This window comes from Tenrec ecaudatus, chromosome 16, assembly GCF_050624435.1.
Source record: "Tenrec ecaudatus isolate mTenEca1 chromosome 16, mTenEca1.hap1, whole genome shotgun sequence".
NCBI classification, from domain to species: Eukaryota; Metazoa; Chordata; class Mammalia; order Afrosoricida; family Tenrecidae; genus Tenrec; species Tenrec ecaudatus.
The window spans coordinates 72,056,358-72,070,372 of record NC_134545.1 but is presented as its reverse complement, the minus strand read 5'-3'; the positions used below and the strand labels follow the sequence as shown (position 1 = coordinate 72,070,372).

The window sequence follows — 14,015 nt, the reverse complement described above, 5'->3', positions numbered from 1 at the left end:
TATGTTGGCGGCTATGTCTGAGTGCTGGGTGAGGGAAATAGGACCAGTGAGGTACACAGAAGGCCTCTGTCATCTGGATTTAAAACAAATGTGACAGTGTTCGTTTAGATAAAGCAGGATGCGAGACGTGGGACTCCTTATAGCACTGTCTTCATATCTGCAAAACCCAACAAGACAAAGAAACGGTACATCATTCTTGAGAGAGTATTGGAATGTTGCAGGAGCAGGCAGCTCCAAATGGATGACTCATCAGCATTTTCCAAGTTTTTATTTTATGTAGGTCATTCCTTTGAATATGAAAGATAACCCCAAATTTACCAAGGTCATCTGATTACAGGATGGTTTTTGTGTAACACCTGTATCTTCTTTCTAGAATTTGTGTTCTGAGAACAGTTCATCAACATCATGCACATGTCTGATTTCAGGAACTCAGCATTCTGGAACTGAATTACTTCTCAAGAGCCCATGCTGGAAGAATCCATCTTTTTATATCGCTCAATTGTTGGCTCACCTTTTAATCATTAATGCTATTTTATTTTTTATTATAAAAAAACAATCAGCAGTTAACCTGATATAATTTTAAAGCTTCTATCCATGTCTCTGTACCTCCTACCAAATGATTGTGTGGGCCCGTGCAAACCTGGCGTATGAAGCACCAATAGAGGGGTCTGGTCAGTTTGGTTGCCATCACTCTGGCTATAAGGCAGTTATCTCAGAAGCAGAACAGAGAGAATTCCCAAGGTCATCAAGGAAGAAGAGTCATCGGTGGTGCACATTTGAGATCCCTCTCGGCCTCCAGCTGTGGATGCCCAGCCCAGAGGCACCAGAGGCTGTGGTCTGGAACCAGGAAATTGCAACAAGGAACTGAGCAAGGCCAGAGGCCAAGGCAAACAGTAAGGTGGAGCAGCTGGTGGGCTTTCTGACCTATGTAAGCAGAGGCCAAGGGACCACATGACCGAGAACCAGAGAGGACTGGCTGGTGGCTGATGAGAGGAGTTGCTATGGACCAATGACTACATCCTTAGCGTTTCTGATCCTCTGGATGTTTTCTGGTCCTGGCTTGTGGTCATCTGTTAACTTCCCTAATAAGAGTATTGTTTGTGAGTTCCCTGTGGCCACTGCAGTGAATTATCAAACTTGGCAGAGAGCAGAGTCATCATGGGAGGTACAGTTGGAGTCAGAATAGGGTAAAAGGATGGAGGGCGGAGGCATGTCTGACCTCTGCCTCAGGGCAAAGGCCTTGAGTTGGTGAGGAGCTGGATTTCCTTTCTTCCTTGTGTAGCCAGAAGAGGTCAGATGTGGCCTCCAAGCTGATGGCTAGTCACATTTTACAAAAGTACAAGCAACAAGGTTTTCTTACTGATAAAGAAGGCATTTTTGAAACTGTTTAACTGATACCCTCCTTAGTGGACCATTTAAGCACTAACAGAAAACATTTTGCTTTCACTATTGGTGCTGAAAAGATGCGTTGTTTTTAGTAAACCAGGAATAGAGTTTTGTTTTTCCAGCTTTAAAAACTAAGAGTGGGCTACAAGTGTCATACACAGTTACACTCAACACCTCACACAGGCTGGTGTGCTTCTTCCATGTGGGCTTTATTGCTTCTCAGCTAAATGGCTACTTGTTTACCTTCAAGCCTTTTAGACCCCGGCTGCTTTATCTTTTGATAGCCAGGCACCATCAGCTTTCTTCACATTTGCTTATGCACATATTTGTCTTTGGTGATCCTGTCGGGAAGATGAGCATCATGGAATGCCAGTTTAATAGAACAAAATATTCTTGCATGGAGGGAGTACTTGAGTGGAGGCCCAATGTCCGTCTGCTACCTTAATACTAAACCTATAAATATATGCACATAGATCTATTTCCCCATCACATGTAAATATATTTACATATGTACATGCCTGTATTTACACCTCTATAAATGCCCTTTGCCTCCTAGCTCTTTCCTCTATTTCCTGTTACTTTCCTCTTGTCCCACTTCAAGAGTGGGGCATGCTCAACCTTCATTTGGGTTTCAGTAATTCCTCAGACGCAACAAAGCCCTCATGGAAGAAGCACACCAGCCTGTGTGATTATGAGGTGTCGAAGGGATCAGGTATCAGGCATCAAAGAACAAAAAAATCAGGCAACAAAGAACAATTGGGAGGCACACTGGGGACCCAAAGCCCATCTGTAGGCAACTTACAGAAGGGTCGCGGGGAGGAGACAAACCCGTCAGGGCGCAGCGTAACAACGATAAAACATACAACTTTCCTCTATTTCCTAAATGCTTTCTCCCACCCCACTATCATGATCCTAATTCTACCTTACAAATCCGGCTAGACCAGAGGATGTACACTGGTACAGATAGGAACTGGAAACACAGGGAATCCAGGACAGATGATCCCTTCAGGATCAGTGCTGATAGTGATGATACTAGGAGGGTGAAGGGAGGGTGGGGTAGAAAGGGGGAACCTATTACAAGGAACTACATATAACCTCTTCCCTGGAGGACAGACAACAGAAAAGTGGGTGAAAGGAGACGTCAGACAGGGAAAGATATGACAAAATATTAATTTATAAATTATCAAGAGTTCATGAGGAAGGGTTCAGTAGGGAGGGGAGAAAATAAGGAGCTGATACCAAGGGCTCAAGTAGAAAGCAAATGTTTTGAGAATTATGGCAACAAATGTACAAATGTGCTTGACACAGTGGTATATGTATGGATTGTGCTAAGAGTTGTACAAGCCCCCAATAAAATTATTTTTTTTAAAAACAACTACATTCAAATCATAAGCAAGTCTTAACCTGTGCTTGCTTTCCTATGGTCTGTGCCCTCAAAAATAAACTACCAAAAAATCAATGCTGTAGGTTCCAGTTATTAGTATTATCTCATTGCACATAGTTCTAGAAAATGACGACACATTTTTCACCAAAAAACTCTAATGCTTCCTTTGTGGCAGCTGAGTTACTTGGTGTGGTTCTTCTCTTCAGTCCTTATAACTCCCACCAAATAACTGGGTAGGACCAGGCAAATAGGGTGCACAGGACTCCAAGGTGGGGAGAAGGCAGTGGGAATTCTAAGACAGTTCTCAGAAGCAGGAAGTATGGAATTTCACAACCATCCAGGAAAAACCAAGTAGCCTTCCTGGAGAGGTAGCTGTGTGTGGGGAAAGGTGACAGCGAGGGGCAGTATTTAGAACATAAAACAGAGTGGTGGCCTTCTTGGCCCAGGGAAGCAGTAAAGCTGAGTGAGTGCCTTCTGGCAGAAGGCTGACTTGCAGAATGGGACATCATCAGGCATCTGTCAGTGTTAACAGAGTTTTGTTAACACTTGCCCAAGCAGGGAAGAGGCCAAGGGATTAAGAGGCCAAACTGAGAGAGGTATGCCTGCTGGCATGGCTGAGAAGAGGCACTGCAGACAAAAGAACCATATGCGGAACATTTCTGATCCTAACTTGTAATCTGTCAATATCCCTTGTAAATCTTTAAAGTCCTGAGTATTGCTCATGAGTTCTGGGTAGCCGCTGCAATGGATGGATCATGTCGAGCAGAGAAGTGGGGGAGAGTTGGTGGCAGGATAGAGAAGGTGCTTGGAAGGTGTAGCACATCTAAGCACTGTCTCGGGGAATTATCCTTGGGCAGATGTGGTGTTGGATTATTGTTCCCTTTAGTGAAGCAAAGGGGTATCAGACAGGGCATGCATACCAATTCCTCACCCTTTGAAAATAGTCTACCGTTAAAGCAAACACTATCTAAAATACATGAACAAAACCTCATATACTTAAGAAAACTTACATTAGAAGAAAATTACCTTACATTGCCTGATTGATTCAAAGCTCCGTTAAATGTCACATTTTTACAATTAATCATGCTTGTATATCAATATGGAGACCATGAGAGATTTGGTATTAAAATTACTAAGTTTTTCTTTATTATCATAGTAAACACTTGCATGACATATTATATTACCCAGCACTAAGTTTTGAAACGGGTTCAAACCTGTGAAGCATAGTCACCAGGTCGAAATCTTTATTTTAAAAAAGAAGATAAAGAAGTCCAACAACCAATGTATATTCCATACTACAGCAAAATACAAAAATAGAAGCCATGTGGCAGAACTAGAGAGCTAAGTAGTGGATGTCAGAAATTTTTTATTCTGCCCCCTCCCTAACTTGTTTGTGAACTGTCCTCCTTGTCTTTCCATTGTTACTTATGCAAAACAGGGAGTAATAATTTAACACTAGTGCTACAAGACTTAAACCTACCCAAACCAAACCCACTGCCACCCACTCAATTTGGACACACAATGATAAAGACTGTACATCTTGTGGGAGCAGAGAGCCTCATCTTTTTCCCAAGAAGCAATCAGTGGGTTTGAGAAGCTGACCTGCAGTTAGCACCCCAAGACCTAAGTCACAGTGCTACCAGGCTTCTGTCACGAGACTTTAAGAGGAAGTGTTTAAAGTGTACAAATACTTATATAAATAACGTTTATCGTCTTTGGTGAAGGTGTCCATTTAAATACGATCCGGGTTATTTCTTAATATTGTTTCAAACTCTGAACGATAATTCCAGCTTATCAAAATATACAGGGTTAAAAAGACAATTAACTGTCCTACCCAGAGGAAAAAGAGAGACCTGCAGTGCAATTGGTGAAGTCCCAGACTCAGTTTAACCATGCCTTGGACAGTCCAACTGATGTCATTATGGTTACTGAAGAGTTTTCAAGCATCATTTTGAAATCATACTGTTCAGTGAGGTTTCTTATAGAAATAGGAAGAATTCCTGTAATGTCTGCAGTGCCACTGTTTCTTCAAATAGACGCCCCTCTGTTCGCTGCCAGGAGGGTGCTGTGCCAGTGAGGAATTGTGTTCTACACATCCACATTAGGCCAAAAAAGAAATTCAACCCTTTTCTGTGAAGAGACAGAAATAACACGTGGAATTGTTGTCACCAAACACATGTAATTACGCCCTACGGAGTGTTGGTGAGCCACACAGATCCTCCGTCCTCACAGTTCATCAAACGTGCTGTTGGCCTTGGGTGAGTCACAGTCATGGTTGGCACGGCAACCTGTGAGGGTGTCCTCGTAATGGTTCTTCAGATCCTCATAGCTAGAGACATTCTTTTGCGAGTGAGCAAAAGGCAGCACCTTTTCATTCAGTAACATCTGCACTTGAAATTCTTCTTCAGGAGTCTTAGCATTCTTACAATGGTAAAGCAGAAATATCAAGTTTGAGGCATAGGGGACAATGTGACCACTTCGGAACTTCCGATGCATTTGCTGCTTGTAATTAAAAGCTGTTAAAGGCTCCCTGTCTTTGAAGTAACCCATGAGAGAAAGCAGTGGGAGAAGGGTCTCTGCATGGCCGAATTGCAGGATGACTGGAGAAGAAACTGGCTGAGACCTGGAAAAGGAAATTGAGGGAGAATATTAGGTGTATACATTCATGCCATAAAACAAGAACTACACTTAAAGCTAAAACAGCAAAAGGGGCACAGGGGAAAAGGTACTAAAATGCATACATTCCTGGGGTGAGGTCCAGGTACTATGGCAGAGGTCAGACCCAATCCAGGGGTACATATGGCAGTCAACCAAAAAGGAGGGGAAAAGAAAAAAAAGACATGCATAGCGGGGGAACAGGGCACTAAGCCACCCAGGAGAGGGGACTGTTTACATCTCCACAGGAGAGGGATAGAGGGACCAGACTTCACACTGGTGCGTCAAGATGTGAATGCAACATAGCAGCATGAAGCAGAGAGCCAATACACAAGTTTGCCGCCTCAATCCCAGCTACATGGATACCGGCCCCCTGCCCCCCACACCCCCCACACGAAGAATGCACTGAGGAAGACAGGACTGAAGCTACAGCTCAGGGAGAGGGTTGCATCTGATCAGAGCACACAGGAGCAAACAAAGTGGGAAGGAGAGAAAGTAGAACACACTCTGTCCCGCCAAGCCCCGGGGATGATATTCCTGCTTGGCACAGACAGGCTGGCCCCACCACGCGACACAATGTCCCTCACTGACCCATAAGGGTCAACATTGGAGATACAGTGCAGGAATTGTGCCTGATCTGATCCCACCACATGGGCGAAACACTAAGAGACTGCAACAGAGCAGGAAGGAAAGCAAAGCAATGAAGTCCCCAAGGAACACCAAATGTAGACTTTGCGGCCAGGGCATGGCACTCATCAGACTCGACCGGAAATCACTCATAAAGGTCAACAAACAGACCTGGAACTATTTATAGGCTTTTCTGTTTTGTTGATGGTTTTGTGCTGATTATTGTTTTTGCATGTCCATCTAGATAAGCTAGGTGGGATAAACAATCCAGAGGAGAAAACAACAGACTGATGGGTCCGGGGGAACACAGGGGAAAGGAAAGGGGGTGCCAAGAAACCCAGGGACAAGGGAACAACAAGTGATCTAAAATCAGTGGTGAAGAGGGTGTACAATGCCTGGTGGAGCTTGATCAAGTGCAACGTAGCCAAGCGGAAAGTAAAAGGAAATAGGGGAAAGAACTAGGATTCAATGGGCATTTATAGAGGTCTAACTATAGGCATGTACATATGTAAATATATTTCTATATAACGCTAGGGAAATAGATCTATGTACATATATTTACATGTTAAATATTAAGGTAGCAGATGGACACTGGGCCTCTACTCAAGTACTCCCTCAATGCAAGAATACTTTGTATTAATTACTTGGCATTCTGTGATGCTCACCTTCCTGACACAATCTCTGAAGACAAAATGGGTGCATAAGCAAATGTGGTGAAGAGAGCTGATGGTGCCCACTATCAAAAGATATAGCATCTGGGGAATTAAAGGCTTGAAGATAAACAAGCAACCATCTAGCTCAGAAGCAACAAAGCCCACATGGAAGAAGTCGATGGGATCAGCTATCAGGCATCAAAGACCCAGAACAAAAAATTATATCAAAGTGAATGGAGGAGGGTAGAGTAGAGACCCAAAGCCCCTCTGTAGACAATTGGACATCCCTTCACGGAAGGGTCACAAGGAAGAGACGAGCCAGTCAGAGTGCAGTACAGCACCGATGAAACAGACAACTTTCCTCTAGTTATTTAATGTTTCCCCTCACCCCACTATCATGACCCCAATTCTACCTTACAAATCTGGCTAGACCAGAGAATGTACACTGGTACACATAAGAGCTCACAACACAGGGAACGCAGGACAGATAAACCCCTCAGGGCCAATAATGAGAGTAACGATACCAGGAGAGGAAGGGGAAGGTGGGAGGAAAAAGGGGTGACTGATCACAATGATCGGCATATAAACCCCTCCCAGGGGGATGAACAACAGAAAAGTGGGTGAAGGAAGAGGGTGGTTGGGGCAATACATGAAAAAAAATAATTTGTAAATTTTCAAGGGTTCATGAGTGAGGGAGGGTGGAAGAAGGGGCAATGAGCTCAAGTAGAAAGAAAATGTTTTGAAAATGATGATGGCAGCAGATGTACACATGTGCTGGACACAACGGATATATGTACGGATTGTGGTAAGAGCTTTGAAGTACATTTTGAAGTACAACGCAACTCTCTTTCATATTCATCTTTATTACTTAACCAAAGGGCTAAAATTCTTTATGAAATAAGCTTTTTATATTAAAAGTCCCAAAATTCAGGCACAGCCATCTACACCAGCACACATATTTAATATCCTTTAAGGTTAAGGAAGTTGTTTTTGTTTTCTTATAGGTTTAGAATGCTGACAGATACACTTCAATATTGTATTATCTTTTTATGAATGTGGCGAGAGTGGTGATACCAGGAGGGTGGAGTGGAAAGGGGGAACCAATTACAAGGAGCTGCATATAACCTCCTCCCTGGGGGATGGACAACAGAAAAGTGGGTGAAGGGAGGGAGACATCGGACAGTGTAAGATATGACAGAATAATAATTTATAAATTATCAAGGGATCAGAATGGAGGGGGAAAGGGGAGGGAGGAGGGAAAATGAGGAGCTAATGCCAAGGGCTAAGTGGAGAGCAAATGTTTTGAGAATGACGAGGGCAACGAATGTACAAATGTGCTTGACACAAAGGATGTATGTAGGGATTGTGATAAGAGTTGCATGAGCCCCCAATAAAACAATTTTTAAAGTTATGGAAAAAATGAACAATTAAGCCCTGAGTAAATATTGATTACTCCATGGGGGCTCTTCTGAGAAAACTGAAAGAATATTATCGTATCTGTCTAGGGAATATGGATATGCAGTATTGTATCAATTTCTTGGTGAAAGCCAAGAATAAACAATGAGTACCGAGTCACCTAACAGTCCTATTCATAGGCCTGCGCACTTGAGCAGGGCACCAGATTCAGTACAGTGCCACAACCTATTGTGACTGATGCAGTGACCTCTGAGAAGGAGACCTAGGGGTGCAATGGTTAAGAGCTGACGGACTCGTGGCAGCACACTTCTCTAATTTGTGCAGTCTTGGTAACACCACAGCACAGTTGTGCTCTGTCCTTAGAAATCAGAATTGACTTCCTGAAACAGGTTTGGAGTAGGAGTCTAAGCACTGAGAGAAGCATAATTTTAATACTAGAAATTTCAGTCATTTTCTTCTTTTTTTTCCTGATAAAAGGTTGTGTTGGTGCCTTAATGAAAAGCATCGTTTTGTAGGGGATCCTCTTTCTGCGAGCAGAGCACCACACCTTTTCTCCTCTGGAGGAGGTAGTGGGTTTGAACAATCTTCTTGCTTCCTCTCCTTATAGGATCACTCTTCTCCGTAGTAACCACTTTCTCCATCTGCACTTCTCATTCTCCAAATATAACTCAAATCACTGTTTATTTCTATGACACCCAATTAAAAGTATAGAATATGCTTTACATTAGGATCATGATAGTACCCAAAAGATGGTACACATTCTTTTTCTTTTTATCATTTTTATTTCCTTTTTTAAGCCCCTTTCTTTCTGATGGCCATACTACTAATTATGCATATTATAAAGAACATAGACACATAAAAGTATAATCACTTAAAGTACTACTTTCTAGACATTTTTAGTGCTTTATAATCTTTCCAAAATATAAGGTACGCATTTTTCTTTTTTAAGCACAGACTAGGAAGACAATTGATGAGTGTCATTTGTGTCTTTAAAAAAAAAAACCAAGGTAACAGAATCTGGCTTAAAGGAATCCCATCTCAGCATATAAAACAGAAAAGACTACCTTCTAACGATTTATGAAGTATGGTGTCAATATGAACACAAAACTGAAAACTAAGAGGGAACGAACAATCATTTTTCAGCATGTACACGCTTTTTACAATTTTAAAAAATCTAACTTATTCTTGAAATTTTTCTATTAAAAAAAGAGCACACTAAATGTCCAGGTTGAGTTTCAAAAGTAAGAAGCAAAATCTAGCTTACTCTAAAATGAAAGTACAGTAGGGAAAAAAATTAAGTATTCTGTTTTAACTCACATGTGTTTCCATTTCCGAATAGCTCACTGCCAACCAGCAGATTCCGACTCCTAGCCACCCTCCAGGGCGGGGGATAGAGCCCGGCCCAGTGGGCTTCTGACACTGGAACGCTCCACTGGAAGATGGTTAGCATCCAGGCTCACAACTCACCAGGCCAGTGAAATCACATACGTATACACTCGAGTATAAGCCAACCCGGATATCCGCCGAGGCACAAAGTTTTACCACAAAACTGCATTAAAAATATGCTGAAAAACTCAGCTTATACTCGAGTATATGTAGTAAATGCTTTTTACTTTTTTTCCTATCCCAAATTCAACAGAACATTCTTAATGGCTCAAATGTTAAAACCAGAATACACACAACAAGGCACTCTTTCTTATCATGGTTCTCTGGAAAAGTAAAAAAGAAAAATCTAACTCATAATTATTAACTATGAAATTCAAGCGCAAAAAAAAAAAGAAATTCAAGCGAATATAGCCAACGATTTTTGTTGTTATTTAAAATTAAACGGGGAGGGGGGCTTCAAAGAGTTGTGGAAAAATGAAAAGATGAAATTTTTCTATACTTTTTGAAGCTGCATCATATACTTCAAATGAGGGGCCCATTTGTAGCTATGAATATCAATATGCTTTGCTTATAAACAAAGATAAGCCAGGTGAAAGCAGATTTTTATCTCATGGAAACTCCACTGCCAAAATATCCAATTCTGGTATATTATTAAAAAAAAATCAACTGTTGCCATGGAATTTGTATATAAACAACAACAACAACAACAACAAAGTATTGTTGTTGAGATGCTTCCTATCAGAGTAGAGTGAACTGTTGAAAAGTCTGCCATGGCTTTCTCTGGGGCAGTGGTTCTCCACCTTCTTAATGCCGCGACCCTTTAATACAGTTCCTCATGTTGTGGGGACCCAACTATAAAATTATTTTTGTTGCTACTTCATAACTGAAATTTTGCTACTGTTATGAATTGGGTGATCCCTGTGAAAGGGTCGTTCACTCCCAAAGGGGTCGTGACCCACAGGTTGAGGACCACTGCTCTAGAGGCAAAGAGCTGAATTACTGTGCCTCACCAGAGCTCCTGAGGGTAATATAATCCCTCTGAAACAGCTGTTCATGCTTCTACTTGTTTGTCCTGTTATAAAACTTGCTCACATTTCTGTTTTCTTTGACCAAGTTGTTAAGTAGCATAGGTGTCAAATGGACAAACATATCATGTTTCTATTCCAAATTACACCTGAGCCGCAAATAATGGGGAGCTTTGTGTACCTCCTATAGATGAAATTGAACAGCTAAAGATCAAATCCAAGCCAGTGGCAGTGAGTCAATTCTGACTCATAGCAAAGCTAAAGATCTTTATGGGAGCAGCTGGTGGGTTAGAACTGTAGACCTTTTGGGTGGCAGATGAACACTTTCCCACTGTGCTGCAACCAAGGCTCTCTGAGAGCAATAGGACTTCAATTAGCAGAGACCAACAAGTTGTAAGGCTTTGTGTATGCAGACACAGAGGAGGGGGGTCTATTGCTTCTGGACCTGTACACACCTCAGAGAAAATATTCAAGAGCACGTGTGGTCCAGGAAGTTTTAAAAGGTATATACTATGTGTCTATTTAAAAAAAAAATGCATTTCTCGCCATCCCCACCTCATATGATTTTAGTAGATACAGTTAGGTTACAAGGTCACATCTTTATTTGATTCCCCTTTTTGACTCATTTAAACCGATCAGTTTAGGAAAAAGGTGTGTGTGTGTGTGTGTGTCAAGGAATACATAAATAGAGTAAGCCTCCAGTCTCTAGCCCTGACCACAGAGCAGGGAGGGGAGTAGTTTCCCTCTCCTGCAGACAGAGCTCGGAACGAAGATTCGCCTACTTGTAGTCAGGTTAAACTTTAACACCTTATCATTTGATCTCCATTTGGGCCCATTTTAAAGTTGCCCTTGTTTTAATATTCTCTGCTTTCTTTTCAATTGAGGTTTTTCTCTAATTTATTTTGTTATTGTTAGCTTTCTTGTTTATGTTTTCGGTATATGAAATCCTGTAACATTCGCCTAAGGTGACCCTACAAAGCAGTAACTGGATTAATGCTTTCTTCGGGGTATGGCAGGGGCGTTGGGGAAATGTGAGCTAATAGCAGGAATATAAGAAAGAAAACATTCTCAAGTGGATTGTGGTCATGATTGTATAACTCTTCTCCATGTGATTGAATTACTGAATTAATGATATGTGGAGTGATGCCAATAAAACTCTATAAAAGAATTTGCATGCTAATGGAGACCCATTGGCTTTTGTTATTTTGGATAATAAAGGGGGAAATGTGCATTTTAGTTTTTAAAAAATCCAACAATTGGAAAATGCAAATTTCCAAGACAAATGTAAGAAAGGAAATAAAAATCTGTATGAATGTATGTATGTATAGATAATAAAATTAAAATGCTTAACAATTGAGATCTGGTCAAGTCCTTTTATTTTTAGAAATAAGAAAAAAAGTATAAAGTGGTTAAGTGAGTTACTTAATGTTATCCAGCAAGATGGCAATGTAATTCTTCATATTAGTGAGCTTTAATTTATAGAAGTTGGTAGAGAAACTTTATTAAATTTTCAATCAAAAATGAAATTTAATATGAAGTCCAAAATTGCTAATACAAGTAGAAGCCTCTGTGTGTGTGTGTGTGTGTGTGTGTGTTCAGAGTAAGTTCAAAGTAAAACACGCAGAGCACGAACTTAAGCACATTCCAAAAGCTCAACCAGAAAAACAACTAAGAACTATGTGTATTTTCCCCCAAACGTATTCAGCTAAAGTCTTCTAAGCTCTCAATTCACGTTTCACACTCAATGTTACGCAAAATGTTCTTTGAAATATGAGTCAGGAGTACCAAACAGCTTTAGATAATTCCTAAAATTCTCACAGTTATGTAAGTGTACAAATGCACAACAGAACTACTAGATAAAGGAGATGATTTAGGAAGATAAATAACGTTAAAAAAAGCCCCGAGCCTTTAACAAGTGTATGGCTGAGTCATCCGCTTCACCGAGATGGTTGGAAAAGCACCCCACCCACCAACTTAACCCAAAATCAAGAAGTGAAACCAACCGATGCATAAAGTTTTTCTTTCCTTAATCAAAAACAGCAAAACAAGGTCTGCTTCCATTCAAGGTGGAGTAACAGGATGAATGTGACGTCCTATCTTAAATACTAGAAAACCAAAGTATCTTTAGCAGCAACTTGCAGTCACTCAAAAGTGGGGGAGTTAGAGGCAGAGAAAGCACAGGAGCGAGTTACGCCCAACAACTGCCCTAACCGACTGCCTACAGTATCCAAGCTGAAGCCAAGGAAGAGGGACCGAACAGTGATGGAAACCTCCGTAAGTGGGTGGAGATTTGGAGAGGCCACACAGCCGACATTTACAGGACTAAGTACAGAGAGGAAAGTGCTCTGGTACTAATCAGTGCATGTACGTAAGACAACCACCCGTATATCCAAGGAAAGCGTCATTGGAAAGGAATAGGTAAAACAATTTCCTGAACTCCAATGCCAGGAATAGTTTGTATCTCCACAAGCCAGGCTGGAAAAATTTCATAATGCACAGAGTGTTATCAGGGAACTGCCAAGGTAGTGGGGCAAAATCTGCCCTTCAAATTCATGGTTATAAGACAAGGCAACGCACTGCGTAGGAGAATATAGTAATAAATATAAATCCAACAAAGGGATTGTATCTAGATCATAGCTCTTACAACTTGGAAGACTAACAATCCAGTAGGAAAAACTGGGCAAAAGATGTGGACAGGTATGTCACCAAAGGAGGTATGCAGAAAGCAACTAAGTACATGAAAATAGGTTCTATATCATAAGTTATTCGAGAAATGCACACTAAAAACACAATGAGACAGGCTACTTGAGAGCCAGGACAAAACAAGGCGGCCCTATCGCGCCCCAGCTCTCCCAGGTTTCACTGGTCTGACGGCGGATATGCTGGGGTTAGTGAAACTGAACTCAAATATTCCTTTCTCCCATAAAGCCTTTACTAACCTGCACAGTTCAAAGTAGTCCTCCCTCATCACTATCATTTGAGCCTTGTTTTTAGTGCCATTATGTAACTATGTCCTAAGCTGGGTCAAGAGTTCCTTGAGACCGCAGTTGAAATGTATTCATCTTTGTATATTCTCTATTACCTAAACGTAACAGGTCATGAAAAATAACATGAGAGATGCAATATATTTAATTTCAATCTGTCCAAATAGTTTTAAAAAGTATAAACATAGCTTTTACTTGCCAAGGTTTTAATTAAGGCTATCTCTAAATGTTCATCTCAGAATGCATGATACTATAAAATCAATATGAATCATAACAGCACAAATAAAAACTTTAAATTTTATCTGGAAAACCAAACCAAACTCACTGCCATCAAAATCGATGCTGACTCATAGTGACCCTATAGGGCACGGTAGAACTCCCCCTGTGAGCTCCAAGAATGTAACTCTATGGGAGTAGAAAGTCTTATTTTTCTCCCTCAGAGTGGCTGGTGGTTTTGAACTGCTGACCGTTCAGTTAGCAGCCAAATGCATAAACGCCA

The 14,015-nt window shown here is 41.2% G+C and overlaps 1 protein-coding gene across 2 annotated transcripts in view; it reads right to left on the bottom strand.

Annotated features, from left to right (window-relative positions):
* Positions 1-3,992: 3,992 nt before the first annotated feature.
* The window catches only part of MINPP1 (multiple inositol-polyphosphate phosphatase 1), a 32,402-nt gene continuing 22,379 nt past the window's right edge, over positions 3,993-14,015 (bottom strand). The window contains exon 5 of one of the 2 annotated variants that reach the window (XM_075533350.1): positions 3,993-5,393. In XM_075533350.1, coding sequence (XP_075389465.1) covers positions 4,997-5,393 — 397 coding nt within the window. In that variant the 3' untranslated portion in view covers positions 3,993-4,996. The remainder of the gene's footprint in view (positions 5,394-14,015) is intronic. The other variant, XM_075533351.1, reaches the window with a different exon arrangement.